Source organism: Silene latifolia, chromosome Y (assembly GCF_048544455.1).
Source record: "Silene latifolia isolate original U9 population chromosome Y, ASM4854445v1, whole genome shotgun sequence".
NCBI classification, from domain to species: Eukaryota; Viridiplantae; Streptophyta; class Magnoliopsida; order Caryophyllales; family Caryophyllaceae; genus Silene; species Silene latifolia.
In genome coordinates this window covers 249,254,757-249,271,266 of record NC_133538.1, presented here as the reverse complement: position 1 = coordinate 249,271,266, position 16,510 = coordinate 249,254,757, and the positions used below count along the sequence as shown (strand labels likewise).

General features: G+C 35.9%; 1 protein-coding gene across 1 annotated transcript; it reads right to left on the bottom strand.

Annotated features, from left to right (window-relative positions):
* Positions 1-13,194: 13,194 nt before the first annotated feature.
* Positions 13,195-15,144, bottom strand: LOC141630420 (protein FAR1-RELATED SEQUENCE 5-like). Its single transcript, XM_074443243.1, has 3 exons — positions 14,851-15,144; positions 13,900-14,074; positions 13,195-13,811 (listed from the first exon to the last, which is right to left on the bottom strand). Exons 1-3 carry the CDS (start codon positions 15,142-15,144, stop codon positions 13,195-13,197), a joined length of 1,086 nt encoding a protein of 361 aa, XP_074299344.1.
* Positions 15,145-16,510: the final 1,366 nt, after the last annotated feature.

The window sequence follows — 16,510 nt, the reverse complement described above, 5'->3', positions numbered from 1 at the left end:
TGTTCGGGTCGGCCGATCGCTCTAGCAAGAACGTCATTACGACCACTGGGAGTGAATTTCCCTTCTTCTACCTCTTTCAATACGTTGTCCTATAATATATTAAATAAACTTCAAATTATATTTGTGACTAAAATAATAAAGTTAGTAATGAACTCGTCTTAATAAAATAATGCTTACTATGTTGGCCAACACTTCCTCATCATATTTGTCACGCGACCGGGATCCTTTAGGCGTGTGCCCTTCTTTATAAGTTACATGTTGATCCACCTCTTTCACTCCCTTTGCCACCTACACATTAACATGGTAACATTAACATGGTAACATTTATGGAAGTCCAAGTGTGATTAAAAAAATAAAGTCTCACAGGGAAATAATGCATGCTACTTACGAGGTTCTCTTCTATCTTTACTCAGAATCGCCTCGAGAACCATACCATTTCCCCTTCTTGCATGAAATGTTAGCACGATTTCTTCTGCTAACGGCCTTCAAATAATTATATAAAAGCGCAAGTAGATGAGATAATAAAAAGATTATATAAAGTACTCATTAATTAAAAAAATGATAGGTAAATCGTTAAAAGGCGAGGATATTTAACCTGAAACTTCTCAGTAGTTCTCATCTTTTTGAAAAGATCCCATTGTTCCTGCTTGATGGTGGGACACTTGTTTTCCGGTGGGCTCTTACGCATCTCCCCCGTTGCCTTGTCCACATACAACCAATCCCTAGCAACGTCACACCTCCACTTTGCTGTGAACATCCATTTGCCTTATGCATTAAATACGGATCATGGCTTTCATCGGGTATAATAAAGCCTTCCTTTACACGAGCCAAGTATAACTCCGCCAATTTTGGATTCAAATTTCTAAAATCATCTAAATGGATAGGCAAAAACTGTCTTGTGCAAGTACCAATCCAACTGGAGAAAAGACCCGCATTTGGACCAAAGAGGGAAACCCATCTCACTCCATGTTATTTTGAACTACATTTAGCGGCTATAGTTGCAAGGACTCTCTGGCACTTCGTAGCACCCCTCTCACCAGGCTTATTATCACCAGGCTTATTATTCTTTTGACTTCTTTTACGTTTTTCACCCATGATAATCCTAAAACCCAAATATGAATGATATAGGAAATGAACAACTTAACAACGTACATGCAGAGTATTATCTAAAACCCTAAACCCTAATAGGAATGAAAATTTAAAACAACAGATTGAGCTTCTAAAATCCTAAACCCTAATAAGAGGAGTGAAGTAGATGATGCGGGATGATAAAGATAACAAAGAAGACGAAAAACAAACAGTTGCATGAAAAAGAAAAAAGATGATCGTCTTAAAACCCTAATGACGAAACACAAAATTAAAGTGAACATACCTGATGATGATGATGATAAAGAGAACGAGCAGGATGATAAGGGAAGGCAACGGAATCTGGGCGTCGGAAATTGGGCGACGGCCGGCAACGAGAATGTAGAAAGCGAGGAAGAGAGAAAAATTAACTCAGGATACCAACGGTTGAACTAATGTTGTGTGTGTTTGTGTATGGCATGCTGTATGGGTTTCTAAATTAGTTTTTTATTAAGAGAAACTATTGACAACGGGTGCTCAGAGAAGAACCGTTGTTATATGTTAATAACAACGGGTCAATAAAAGTCAACCGTTGTCAAAATTTATTACAACGGTTAAAATATACCCGTTGTAATATATTTTCACCAAATTTGCGCCAAAATGAAATATGTCAAAAAAATCATTGACAACGGGTAGAGGTACTACACCCGTTGTTGAAAGTATTAACAACGGGTAATTTAAATATAACCGTTGTTATTGTTGAACCTTTTTTTTTTAAAATTACTGTAATTCCATTACGGTCAAACTGTAACAATACATACTTTAACAAAGAGAAGCACCATATCTTTAACATTATTCAAAGAATTTCAACACCAAAGATCTACATCTAATAATAAGATCAAGAAAATAAGACACCACCAGCATGCATGCATACTGCATATCTAAGCTACAGGATTTACCATGCCATGCAAATTTGAGAATTTTTATTTAACAATATAATGACCATTATTGATTTACCAATAAATTAAACCATCAAATTATTGGTCTGAAAATGACTCAAAATGTTGGTCGTCCATATCATCGTGTCTGATGAACTATCTCGAGAATCGGGGCGTTTCTTGGATGTCGTAGTTTCTTCGTTAACCCAAATACCTTAACCATGGTCATCACGCATATAGATGCTTTCAGTGTCCTCATGATCAGTGTCAACATCGTCGAAATAAGATACAGTGGTAGACTGATCCATTCCCTCAAAAACGACATCTTGATCATCATCATCACCATTATCGGATGGACTACTCCTTCTACTCCTTATAGACAGTACAACAGACCATTTCTTATCCATAGGATCGGTGACATAGAAAACTTGTTTAGCTTGGGATGCCATTATGAAAGGATCATCCTTATTATTGCCAACCTTACCCAGATTGACCAACGTAAATCCCATCTTATCCTTTCGGACACAATGGATGTTGTTATCAACCCAGTTACATCGAAACAAAGGCATTGTGAAATCAATGTAATCTAGTACCAATATTTCTTGAATAACACCATAATAAAGGCATTTTCCCCAAATAGGCCTTTTATCTTTTGAAGTAGCAAAGTGCATTGCCTCAAATTCAGAACTCACACCACTATTTTGCATTGTGCTCAACTCATCTTGCTCGCGGGTGTAAAAAGTATATCCATTAATGGCAAAACTGTTGTAAAAGGTGGACATTTGGACCTAAACCAAGACGTAGTAACCTAGGAGAGATGTCATCACCAGTTTGATCGATACATCTTTGTAAGACAATATTCCTAAACCACTCTCGAAACGTCTTCGTATGCTCGTTCGCAATCCACTTCTCGGTCTTGTTTTGGTGATCGTATTTGAGCTCATCTTTGTGTTGTTGAATATAAGGTTGCATCTCATCTTCGTTGTTTAGCATATACATGTGTGCTAAATGCAACATTTCACGTGTCACAATTTTTTCAACCCGGCCCCTAATACCTTTTCCTGGTCATCCAAATCACTATGACGATTCTTAGGAACGCCAATCAACTCCTCAGGGGAGAGATGAGCGTAACAATATGAAAGAGCTTCGTCTAAAATAGCGCGTTCAACAATACAACCTTCCGGACGATACCGATTAGATGTATAGTCCTTGTAGACTTTCATCAATATTTCGAAAGGATACTGGTATCTCAAGTACACGGGCCCAAGGTACAAAATCTCCCTAACCAAGTGAATGGTCAGATGAATCATGATAGTGAAGAAAGAGGGTGGAAAATACATTTCCAACTGACAAAGAGAGGTTACAACGAGGTCCTGCAATGAATCCGCGTCATCGGGATCGATGACTTTCTCGCATATGGACTGGAAGAAGAGACAGAATCTAGTTATAGCATATCTTACATTTTCAGGTAAAATGGAACGAATAGCCACCAGTAGTAATTGTTGCATCAAAGTGTGACAATCATGTGACTTTAACCCGGTGAGTTTTAGGTCTTGCATCGACACTAGGCTTTTGATGTTCGACGAATAACCATGTGGCACTTTAATTCCATTCAAGCATGCACATAACTCTTTTCTCTCATTCCGTAAAAGGGTAAAAGCTGCTTGCGGTAAAAATGTATGATTACCTCTCTTCTGTGGTGCCAACTCTAGCCTAATACCCATCATTTTCATATCTTCCCTAGCTGCGGCGTTATCCTTTGTTTTACCAGGAACATTCAGAAGGGTATTGATAATATTATCACAGACATTTTTCTCAATGTGCATGAAATCGAGGCAATGCGACCTCCAGTCGGGCCAATATGGAAGTTTATCAAAAAATATGGATCTTTTCTTATACCCACGAGTAGACAATTTAGAGCCGCTCTTCTTCCTATAATCTATCTCAATATGCTTTACTTTCTGATAAACTTCATGCCCACTCAAAATTCTAGGAGGTTGACGAAGTTCTTGTCTTCCATTGAATGCTTTTTGCATTTTGCGATAACAATGCTCATGATACAAGAACCTCCTATTTCCCATATACACATACTTACGAGAAGACTTCAAGTATTCAGACTCGATATCCTCCCCACACAATGGACAAGCCTCTTTCCCATGAACTGTGTGCCCAGAAAGGTCGCCATAAGCCGGATAGTCAGTTATTGTACACAATAACATCGCTCTCAAATTGAAAGTTTCGTTCTTATATGCATCAAATACTTCTATCCCATTATCCCACAACAATCGCAAATCATCTAGAAGAGGTTTTAAATATACATCTATATCATTCCCAGGTTATTTAGGGCTGGAAATTAACAACGACAACATCAAATACTTTCTTTTCATACACACATATGGAGGTAAGTTATAAATAGCCAACACTACTGGCCAAGTACTATGTTGGCTACTCATGTTTCCGTGTGGGTTCATTCCATCAGTGGACAGCGCTAGACGTAAGTTTCTAGGTTCATTGCCGAACTCGGGATACTTAGCGTCAAACGATTTCCATTGCTTACCATCTGCCGGGTGTCTTAGCTTTCCATTATTTATTCTTCCTGTTTCATGCCAAGTTAACATTTTTGCATCATCGGGATTCGCATAAATCCTTATGACTCTTGGTATCAATGGAAAATACCACAACACCTTAGCCGGGATCCCTTCCTTATCCTTATAACGCCACTCCAAACATTTAGGGCAATTGGTTAAGTTTTGATATAATTTCTGATACAATATGCAATCATTTGGACATGCATGTATTTTCTCATATTTCATACCCACTCCTCTTATTAGTTTTTTCGCCTCATATGTCTTAACAGGTAGAACATTACCATCAGGAAGCAACTCCTTTATCAAGGCTAAAAAACTAGTAAAACACGTGTCACTCACCCCATTTGCCCCCTTGATATTATACAACTTCACCACAGTCGACATTTTTGTGAACTTACAACCAGGATACAGAGGTACTTCAGACTCACACAACTTCTCATACATGTTGTTAAGGTCATCCCAATTACTAGTGTCATCACCTACATCTTCAAAAGCAATGGACTCATCATCATTCTCTTCATTATCTATAGACCCAACATTCAACTTCTCTACTTCCAACTCTTCCAACTCAAAAACTCGGCAAACTCGGGATCATCGGTTAGCCTTTCGTGTACCTCAACATCATCTTCTTCAGAGTTATTCTATTCCTCTAATGATTCCCCATGAAAAATCCAAAGTGTATAGGATCGACTAAATCTCCACTTTTCTAGGTGTATTTTAATGTCCGGAAAAGCCATATCGCTAATATTACCACATCTTTCACAAGGACATGCAATACTAGAAGAACCTTTCAAATTGTTCGAAACGAATTCATAAAATTCAGCTAAACCATCCTTGTAGGTGCGGTCACTCATATTTGCATCAATCATCCAAGTTCGAATCATTATTCTACATTCGTAATAATAGGCAACTAATTCAGAAAATACAATAATAGGCAAACAAATAAACGAAATTCAGGAAAGCAATTAAGCTAAATTATCAACAAATTAGATAATAACCCAAAAAATCCTATATCTATAAGCGTTGCTAAGAAACATATATATACCTGATTGATAAACACGATGAGGGAGAGAAGACGTACGTGACAACAGTGACGGAGATGAAGACAGAGAGACGATCATGGAGGAATGGAGGATGATATAGTAGCAGTATTAGCTTGTGTTTGTTTTGTAGCGTATAGCAGAATAAAGCAATATGTTGTTCTTAAGATTTTCATAATATTAATAACAACGGTTATTGAGTCTACAACCGTTGTTAAAAGGTATTAAAAACGGGTTCTAATATAACCGTTGTGATTACTTTTCACTAATTTGGCGCCAAACCATTAACAACGGTTACAATTTAACCGTTGTTATTAGTTTTTTCATTAACAACGGTTGTTTAAGTATGACCCGTTGTTAAAACCAATAACAACGGTTAACAACATATAACCGTTGTAATTAAGTTTGGTAAAATTCGCGGAATGAATTCTACAACGTGTTTTGATGATTTTCGTGAATAAGCGTTGTTAAAGGGCCGTTGTGGTTGCCTGTATTTGTAGTAGTGTTAATGACATGTTTCCCATGATAATGAGTGAGTAGTTTCCTTAACTAGGATTAGTGGGTAATTAGGGGAAACCAACATAGGGAATAATCATGCTTAATGCAATATGTTTCCATAAAGAAGTTGCTTGTTTGTTGTAATGTCAACCTATGCACATGTTATTTTTGATGAAATGCTAAGCTTATGAATCCTTGCATTTACAACCATCTCTTATCTATTCAACTTGACTTGTAAGATATAAACAAACTCGAGTCTTGTTAGACCATACATAGAAGTGATTAGGAGGAAACTAAGTCGACTTGTAGGTGTTGTACAATCTAATCGATTCGGCTCCGGGACCCAACACTTCCTAAGAACCGTAAGACATAAACCAACTCGGTTCCTTTATAACATAAATTGCTTGCAACTTTGTGAACATGTTTGTATGATCAATACCATGACTCCCCTATGACCCCATGACATCTTAGTGCTTTTAGTCATTTGTTTACATTTCTTAGTTCATTGGTTGCTTTACTTTATTGCTTGCATTAGTTTAGGACACAACTACAAACCCAAATAAATTGTGACACTAGCATAAATTGAGATAGATAGACTTAGAACCCAAAGCACACCGTCCCATGGATCGACCTCGACTTACCGCTAACTAATTTTTTGTTGAGTATTATAAATGTGATTGATTGCTTGTGTGACGACCAACTCTTGTCCTATCAACTCCCCAACGCACGAATTTAATTACTTTTCAGATCTCATGAGTTCCTGCCGCCGTCGACTGGTGGTTCTGGGTTGAGCTGCTGTTGTTGGAGGTCGTGGTAGTGATTGGTGCGTGACTTCAGGAATTGGAAAAATCGGCATGGCTGATTGTGAATAGGCGTGTGATGATGGTTGTCGGCTCATCGCCGGTGTTGTGACGGTGATTGTGTATGTTGCCGGCGTGATTTGGTGATCGACGGTGATGAGTTTTGATTAGGGCGTCATGGGTGAAGTTAATTGGGAATGACGAATCTGTTGGATGAATGACCCCTTGCCTCAATATTTTGTTTTAATACAGACGCTTGATTTTCTAAATCCAATGATCAAGAATCGTTCTCACCGTTCTCACCGAGTGATCGTTCTCACCGAATCTTTTTTTTTTGGTAAAATGTGAGTATTATATATATCAAAAATGTAGGATTTACATGTAATGCAAACCCCTAGTTACATAAGGTGCCTATGACATAACCAATTTACATCATTAGCATTCTTAATCTCCTTCTCTCGTCTCCTAGTTCTGTTTCTCACACCCTCTATAACCTGCAAAGCAATCTGATTTGGGTGCACTAAGACTGCATCAAGTCTGCACTTATTTCGTTGATACCAAATAGAGTAGATTGCCCTCAAGAAGAGTGCAATCTGCACCCCTCTCTGGACGTTAGTAACTCCCCTACCAGACCACCAGTCAAGATCAATCACCAAAGGGAAGCTGCATCCTGTATGCTGCTGCAGAGACATCAAAACTCTCCTACTGTACTGACAAGCAAAGTACAGATGGTTTAAGGATTCATTTGTCTGTCCAAATAACAGGCAACCAACATCAACATCCATCCCATAGCTAATCAATTTGTCCACAGTATTAAGAGCCTCATGAGCCACTAACCATCCCATGAACTGGTGCTTTGGCAGAGCCCATTTAGTCCAGATCACATTATTCCAGCAGACAGGTGGTCTGGTAGTCCTTAGCCATTCATAACAGCCACTAGGTGTATACCCAGTTGGTTGGACTCCCCATACTCCATCCACAAAACCATGGGCAATTTCCTGCTTAACCTTGCAAATCCTTCTTCATACCCAGCTAGAATTAGTTGAGGGAGTGTACTCAAACCAATCTCTTCCTCTGATATGATTCCATTGTACCCACTGTACCCATATGGACTCCCTGTTCTCTACAATCCAGTTCACCAACCTCCCTACCATAGCCTTATTCCAGACTTCTTGATTCTTCAGACCTAATCCTCCTTCCTCTTTTGGCAAACAGACTTTTTCCCATGCTACCAGAGGAGCCCTCCTATATTCTGTGCCATTATCCCACAAGTAATTCCTACAAATAGCTTCTATACTTCTTATGATGCCCTTAGGTAAAATAAACATCGAAGCCCAGTAGGAATGCAAAGTATTCAAGACTGATTTGACCAACACCAACCTCCCTGCATATGAGAACTTCCTAGCTCCATAACTGTGAATCCTCCCACATATTTTCTCAATGAGACAAGCACAGTCTGAAATCTTCAGTCTGGTAGTTTGGATTGGCATTCCCAAGTACCTAAATGGAAGAGCTCCCTCAGTAAACCCTGATATCCTCAAAATACCAGTCTTAATATGCTCAGGTACTCCTCTAAAATAGGCATTAGATTTAGCAGGACTAACTTTTAAGCCAGAAGCTTTTGAGAAGGTAGAAAAGGACTGTAACAAAAGCATCATGGACTTAGTGTCACCTTTTCTGAACAACAGGACATCATCAGCAAACATAAGACAATTTAACCTCTGATTTTTGCACATAGGGTGGAAATGGAATTCATACTTAGCTGCAGCATACTTCAAAGTTCTGGTTAAATATTCCATACACAAGGTAAATATTAGAGGAGATAATGGGTCACCCTGTCTTAACCCTCTCTGTCCCTTAAAATAACCAAACATTTCCCCATTGAGAGATAATGAGAAAGATGCAGTGGTAATGCACCGCATAACCATGCTTTGGAAATCACCGAAACTTCAACATCCTCATTAACTCCTCCACAAACTACCACTCCACAGTGTCATATGCCTTCTGCAGGTCAATTTTAAATAGACATCTAGCTGAAGCATTAGGTCTCTCATAGAGTCTAATGAGATCCTGACAAATCAGTATGTTCTCCTGAATGCTCCTGTTCTGAATAAATGCTCCCTGATTCTGGTCTACTATATGAGGAAGCACTGCTGCAAGCCTAGTACACAAAATTTTAGAGATAACCTTGTATACAACATTGCAGCATGCTATAGGCCTGAATTGAGTGACATTCTGAGGTCTCTCACATTTTGGAATCAAGGTAAGAGTTGTGGCATTGATTTGTCTGAGCAATCTTTTCTGTAAGAAGAAATCCTGAACTACTCCAATCACTTCTCCCCCAACTTCTCCCCAGGCCGTTCTCACCGAATCTTGACTATATATATATATATATATATATATATACATATATATATGTATATATATACACACATATATATATGTATATATATATGCACATATATATATATATACACGCATATATATATATATATATATATATATATATATATATATATATATATATATATATATATATATATATATATATATATATATATATATATATATATATACATATACTAATGTACAATATTTAAATTTAAAATGTTCTGTATCCTATTTTGAGTTAACACTGGTAGTCCTGAACCAGGGAACTTCTTATGTATGTGGGTGACATTTCTCTTCGGCGTATTGAAATGGCAACGCTACGACAATCTAAGTATTTAACGAGTGATGTGATCGATTGTTGGGCAAAACTTTTGAATGCCATAGAATCTAGAAGAAACTCTTCAGAGCCATATCGATTTTTTTTCACCACAGCTGTGTGTGTAAGTCAAATATTTATATAAACTTATTTCAACAAGTAAATTTTGTATTATTTTTTCCCTTGATTAACATCAGAAACTTTACTTGTCTTGCATAGAGATGATGCTTCAAGGAGAACTGGACACTGTTGAAAATTTTATGGTGATTAAGGATATAATGAAAGAAGAGTTTACCCAATTCTCGGTTAACCCAGATAGAATTGATTTGGTTAGCATCGACAATATACACTCTTTCTGCATGTTATATTTAATTTGCTTGTTGCCTAATTAAATCTTTTAAAATCTACAGTTCTTCTTCCTAGTTATATATAAAAGGCATTACCATTTACTAGTCATTGACAACAACAAGTATAAGTTCATCATCATTGATAATGTGCATCGTGACGGAAAACCAGAAGAATTTTTCCACGATAGACCACTGTCTTTTGTAATATTTTCTGCTCTCTTTTGCTTAACAGCACTACATGCTGTTCCTATTAATTATTGTGAATGTACAATGACTTTACATAGAGTGTACCTTCCCCAAAAATATGGTCTATCTTAATTTTCTTATTTTTGTGATATTGTAGCTCATAATTATTAGTGTCCTAATGTTTTATTCCCCCCTTCTCCGCCAGCGTAATGTTCTAGCAGAATACTTGAAAGACATCGGTGTTTTAAAGGTAAAAGTTGATCGCATCAAAAAACTGCAGCCTATTCTTGCAAAGATGAAGTGGAGGAACAACACTAACAAGACTGATTGTGGTGTTTACGTTATGAGACATATGGAGACATTTAAGGGTAATCTAAATTGGACCTGTGGGCTTAAAAAAGGCGATGTGAGTTTCAGAAGTAATACAATTATTTTTAATACATAATTCCGTACACATTTGTACATGTTCTAACCCCTTGTTTTCTTTAGTTTCCTAGGATGCTCCCCTACTGATTCTGCGAAAGAAATACATTTCATATATGATTTCAACAAAAGGCAATGTATGTTTTGATGCTGTACTAAATAAGGCAATGGATTTCCGTTCAAACTCACTGCCATGGGAAGAATAAGACGATGAAGATGAGGAAGATGCTGAATTCAAGCCGTAAAAACTTTTTTAGTTTTTTTTGTGACATGTTTGTGAGTAATGTAACATATATTGAGGAAGCTATGAGTCGAACAACCTAAAGTTTGAAAAAATTTTAATTCAAGAGAGTGTTATATTCCGAAAACAAATTTTAATAAAGTTTATTATGTTCTTGCAAAACAACAATAATGTTTATTGTGCAAAACGCCTTAAAATTATTGTACTCTGGGAAAACAATTCCAATCAAGTTGATTATGTCCCTGCAGAACAATAATAATGATCCTTTAATACAAATGTAATATACTTTGGCTATAAGAGTAATGTACTTTGGCAGTGAAATTGAATTGTACATACAAGCCTTTAAGAATGTTCCCTGCAGAACAACAATAATGATCCTTTAATACAAATGTAATATACTTTGGCTATAAGAGTAATGTACTTTGGCAGTAAAATTGAATTGTACATACAAGCCTTTAAGTAGTAAAATCGAATTGTACATACAAGCCTTTAAGAATGTTCCTTGCAGAACAACAATAATGATTCATTAATACAAATGTAATATACTTTCCCTATAAGAGTAATGTACTTTGGCAGTAAAATCGAATTATTCATACAAGCCTTTAAGAATGTTCTCGTAGTGTATATTATGGATGTCTATCCTTGAATCAAAAATTTGCATCTTCCACTTCGTTATCAGATTCATCTTCTTCATCGTCGTACTCCACATCATCAGATTCATCTTCTTCATCGTCGTCAACTTCATGGTAGTATTTGGTGAATATGCAACAAAATGTAAATTAAATATTAGATTTTATAAGGAGAAAATGGCCAAAATGAACAACTAAATTGATATACATTTAATGTTAACCAAATATACATTGCTGAAATTCTCATCTGTGCCTTCAGAACAACCATAATGTTCATTTCACAAAGAGCTTATGTGCCTCCATATAAGAGTGATGATTTTGGAAGGTAAACACTATGCGCTATACTTGTATAATTTAATAATTATTTAACATTAATGTAATATGCTTTAACAAGAAACGAAATTATACATACCTGTCAGATGGTTTGTTTCTTTGCAAGTCCTAGAGTTGTGTCCTTGGCGGCCACATGTTTTGCAGTACCTCTTCTCTTTTCCTCTCTTCTTTAGGGCTTTTAACATTTGTGATTCAATTCTCTTGCCCTTGGTCCTACCCTTGTTTTAAATTTTTTAGGAACATGAATCACCAACTTCTGAGGTATTTTGCAGCCTACGTACTTTTCTATTTCTTTCATCTTGTCTTTCTTCTTTGCTGGAACACTTCTGTTACTAATCATATCCAATCTAATATCTCTCAGTTTTTCAAGCAAATGCTTCATGCCGTTATCATCATACTCAGCTATGCTGACACAATAATAAACCTCTTGCCACAGCTCAGTACTCAAACTTTTCCGGTCAGAAAACTTTTGAGAGACATCTATTGGTTTGCCATATTATCAAAGACAGGCTTACTCATTGCAGCTTTTGTCCATCTTTGCATTATGTACTATTCTGGTATTTTCTGAAAATCTTGGTTGTGTAGAATCCAAAGGCAGTGCCTGCACAACAAGCCCATTCTCTAAAACATAGAACAGGAACAAGTAATCTCCATGTTATCTGGTGAATATGCTACGTTCCCATGAATTATATGGCATCTGCAAGTCTGTTAGAATATATATTTTTGTCTCATCAATCTTCTCCACATCTTTAAAACGGCAATCAGACAAAGCTGTAACCAATTCTGTTTGGAAGTCTTTGAAAATGTTGTGCGAGTATATTTCAGAAGCATGGACTTCAAGGTTTGACTTTTTTTTCCGTGGGATTTCAGAGTGTTTGTTGTCACTATTCAACTTGGACTGCTTGTGTCTTTGTCCTTCCAAGGCACTCTCATAGCACACCCAAAACTCAACAAGGGTTAAATGAGGTATGAGGAATCTGTCAAAGAAATTGTTTTCACTCTCAGACCTAGAAGTAACCCTCATCAAGCCAGACATTGAAACATCTTTAAAATAGGCAGAGATCCACTATTCCCTGAGATCATACAAATCTGAAAACCACTCGTGTTCTACAAGTTTATAATCAGTCATTATCTTCCCCTATTGTTCTTCGAATTCATCAGGCTCAAGTTGGTTGTTCCAAACACACCTATTGAGCCTGGTCTTAAAATCCTCATCTTGAAATAGTTGATAACTGACTTTTTCTCTTAGTTGCTTCATTATGTGCCACATGCACAGTCTGTGTGTTGACTCCTTAAACACTTCCGGGGCTACCGACTTCATTGATTTGTCCTGATCAGTAATTATAATTCTCGGCTGGCACCCGTCCATTGCTTCCAAAAATGTCTTGAACAGCCATGTCTAACACTCAATACTTTCATCACCTATTAACCCAGCTCCAAAGGTTATGCACCTTTTGTGGTGATCAACTCTTGTGAAAGGCACAAACACCATATCGTACTTTTTTGTTCCATATGTAGCATCTGCTGATAACACCTCACTGAACAGCATGTAGTTCTTTATGCAGATTGGATCGGCCCAAAACACTCCAGCCAGGCACTTGTTTTCATCTGCTATAAAATCAAAGTAAAATGAACTGCATGTGTCTTTTTTCCAAATAATAATCTCAACAAACATTTGCGCATCAAAATTACCAATGTAGGTTTTTATGTCCCTGACAAAGTTTTTGAAATCAACCTCAGTAGCACCAATGTTGTCGTAACCTCCACACAGCTCCTTCCAACCTCTATAGGCTTTCACACCACCTAGTTTTATCACCTTTACCTTTGTGACAAATTGTTTCTGCACCTCTGTCATTTTTCGGTTTCCTTTCAAGAATGTTGTAGATTCAGGCGAAGCAAGTGGATGGTTATGGGCTTCATCGAATCTGGTAACAATATAAGTTCCATTTTCTTGGTATTTGAACTGCATTAATGCACGACAGTCAATTCTTGTAATCGGCCTCACACGGCTTATGTCTGTCACATCAGATTGTGCATCATTGTCGTGATGATCGGTGATACTATCGATGTCGAGTCCTCTTCCTTTTCCTACTTTCCTTTATACCTTGCCTATTGCAGACAACATTCCTTAATGCAAAACTGTTTGGTAACTCATTGCCTTTAATCCTTTTTGTTGTTGCAAGTCTTGGCGTAAACCCACAGATTGTACAATATTCTTTGTAGAATAACTCTGCTGATTCTAGTGTTTCGAATACTTGTCCTACTTTAGGTTTCTTTTCCTATGGACAGAATGGAATGTACTGGAGTGCATTTAATGTTTCAATTCTTGTTCTTGGTGTTTTAAAGCTGTTATTTGTAGAAGAAGACGTAGTTGCATAACTTGTACTCATTGTCTGTTTCAACAGTAGTTAAGTAAGTAAGTATATTGAATATTATTGCATCAATAATGCAGTAATCCAATTCTAATATGCTCTACAAAGATTGGTAATTTATTTCGTACAAATAAAGGTTCTTATATAATGTATTCCTGCGAATGTCCATTATCATGCCTTTAAAGGAACATTTATTTTACTGCTAATGTTCATAGGAAATATTGTTGTCCATTTTGATATAGCTTATATAAAATGTATTGAATGCTAATGACAGTAAACAAACAAATAGACATAATACTATTTCATTAATATTAAAAAAAAATTTACAAAAGCCATTTAAGGCTTTCAAAAGCATAAAGCCTACTAAAGCTTATACTGAAAAAAAAAACACAAGATAATACAAAATAACAATAAACTCGAATACTAACTTAATATATTTCTAAACTAATCTAACAGTCGAAGTCATAATAACCATCATCACCAGACTGCTCCCCAATTTCATATTCTTGTCTCTGTTCTTTATATTGTCGTGCTTGTTATTTATGATCTCTAATTATTTCTTTACGACTAGACATAGTCCTGCAAAGGCAGTATCTTTCACGGACACGATCATTCTTTGTGATAGTGATTATACCATTTTCATTTTCCCGAACCACGTTTCGGTAATAATCCCTATCAATTACCTTTGGGTCGGTCCCTATAAGGAACCACCTTGACCAGGCCTTGCACACCTCAGCCATGTTTTTCTTTTCTTCCCTCCCAAGTCGCTCAAAAAAAATCCGGAGCAATGCCGAAGTAGTAAGGAAATGATGTAAAGGACGACTGTGTGATGGTACATCCATCTCCACAGGAATCTCTTTTCCATCAAACCAGTTTGAAGAAAACTGTCTTACTTTCCATTGCCAATAATTTTGCACGAAATTTTGTTTGTAAGCATCATTGTTGTAGTGGACTATTGTGCACTTTGAGTAAGACATTGTTTTTTTTTTTTAAGAAAATTAAGTAGTTTTCTGGAGAGATTAAAAGTTTTGGTTATTGGAAAAGGTTTAGAAATGAAGGTAGGATGGAAAAGTGGTTGTGTACTCTTGGGTTTATATAGTGGATTAATTGAGTATAAGAGATTAAATTTTGTGAACAGTTGTGTCTTTTCAACTGCCACAAACATAATCACGGTAATTAATAAATTGGGTGAAGTTATCTATGTTACTTAAACAATTATATGTATTACGGGTTCAATTTAATTGATATTTCAAATACCTGTCTAAATAATAAAATGTACCTTAAAAAATAATATAATGTACATTTAAGGTCTGCTTTTAAATCTCTTGGATAAAACAGTATATGCACATTATGAAAATATATAATGGACATTTGAATTAAACTGAAAGCACATTTATTTTCCAAATAATATTCCATGTTCTTTTTTAAATAATTTAATGTACCTTTAAATATAATATAATGTACATTTTCCAAACAGTGCTTAATGATATTTTAGTTGCACCTCAGAAAATGCAAATTATGAATATAGATAGTGGACAATTTATTTGATGGAACATGTTTTTTATAATTAATATAATGTACATTTAGAAGTAATATTCAAATTAATGCGAATAGTTGTGTCTTTTCACCACATCAGCAAGTTACAAACCGTCATTTGACTTATTGTGACTTATTGTGAACAGTTGCAAGACCACTTGCAAAAGGTAATAATTACTTGCACATTCTTATTATATATAATGCACATTTCACTAAGACTGATTGGACATTTCCTTATGAAACGTGTACAGCATAACACAACACATTATTATTACATGCAAAATTACTTTTTAGTTACTTCAAATTGCACACTTTTCCTTTCTCATTATTTTTACATTTTTTCTCACCACAAAGTACATTTGCATTTATCATCCTCCTAAAATCAAACAAACAAACTATAAACCCTAATTTAACACTTTTCATTATAAAATTAATGTTTTTGTGGTTCTGGACATTAAATCTAGTTAACTAAATTTAATCAAATCTGAAATTAAGTTGAATTTGAATAAATTCAACTTTAACATCATCATAAAATCAATTCAACAACAATTCAGAAAGGAATTAAATAACATTGAATGAACATACCTCAATATTGACTGTAGAAAACAAAAATTCCAGATGAATGACGAAATCAATTCCGATTTTCCTTACAAAGTTTTGATCTTGAAATAATCGAATAGGCGATGAATGCAAAAGTTTGAACAAATTGAATCGATTTGCGCTTGAACACAACAATTGATGATGAATAACCGATTTTAGATCACTAAATTTGATGTCGAAAAACAAAAATTTACAAATTAAGGAAGG

Bases quoted from the DNA above. Each gene is read 5' to 3' on its own strand.
- LOC141630420 (XM_074443243.1), bottom strand. From the start codon at position 15,144: ATGTCTTACTCAAAGTGCACAATAGTCCACTACAACAATGATGCTTAC. The intron at 14,075-14,850 runs GTAATTGATAGG...TTCTGTCCATAG, and splicing joins TTATAGGGACCGACCCAAAG to GAAAAGAAACCTAAAGTAGG. The intron at 13,812-13,899 runs GTATAAAGGAAA...CTGATGTGACAG, and splicing joins TGTTGTCTGCAATAGGCAAG to ACATAAGCCGTGTGAGGCCG.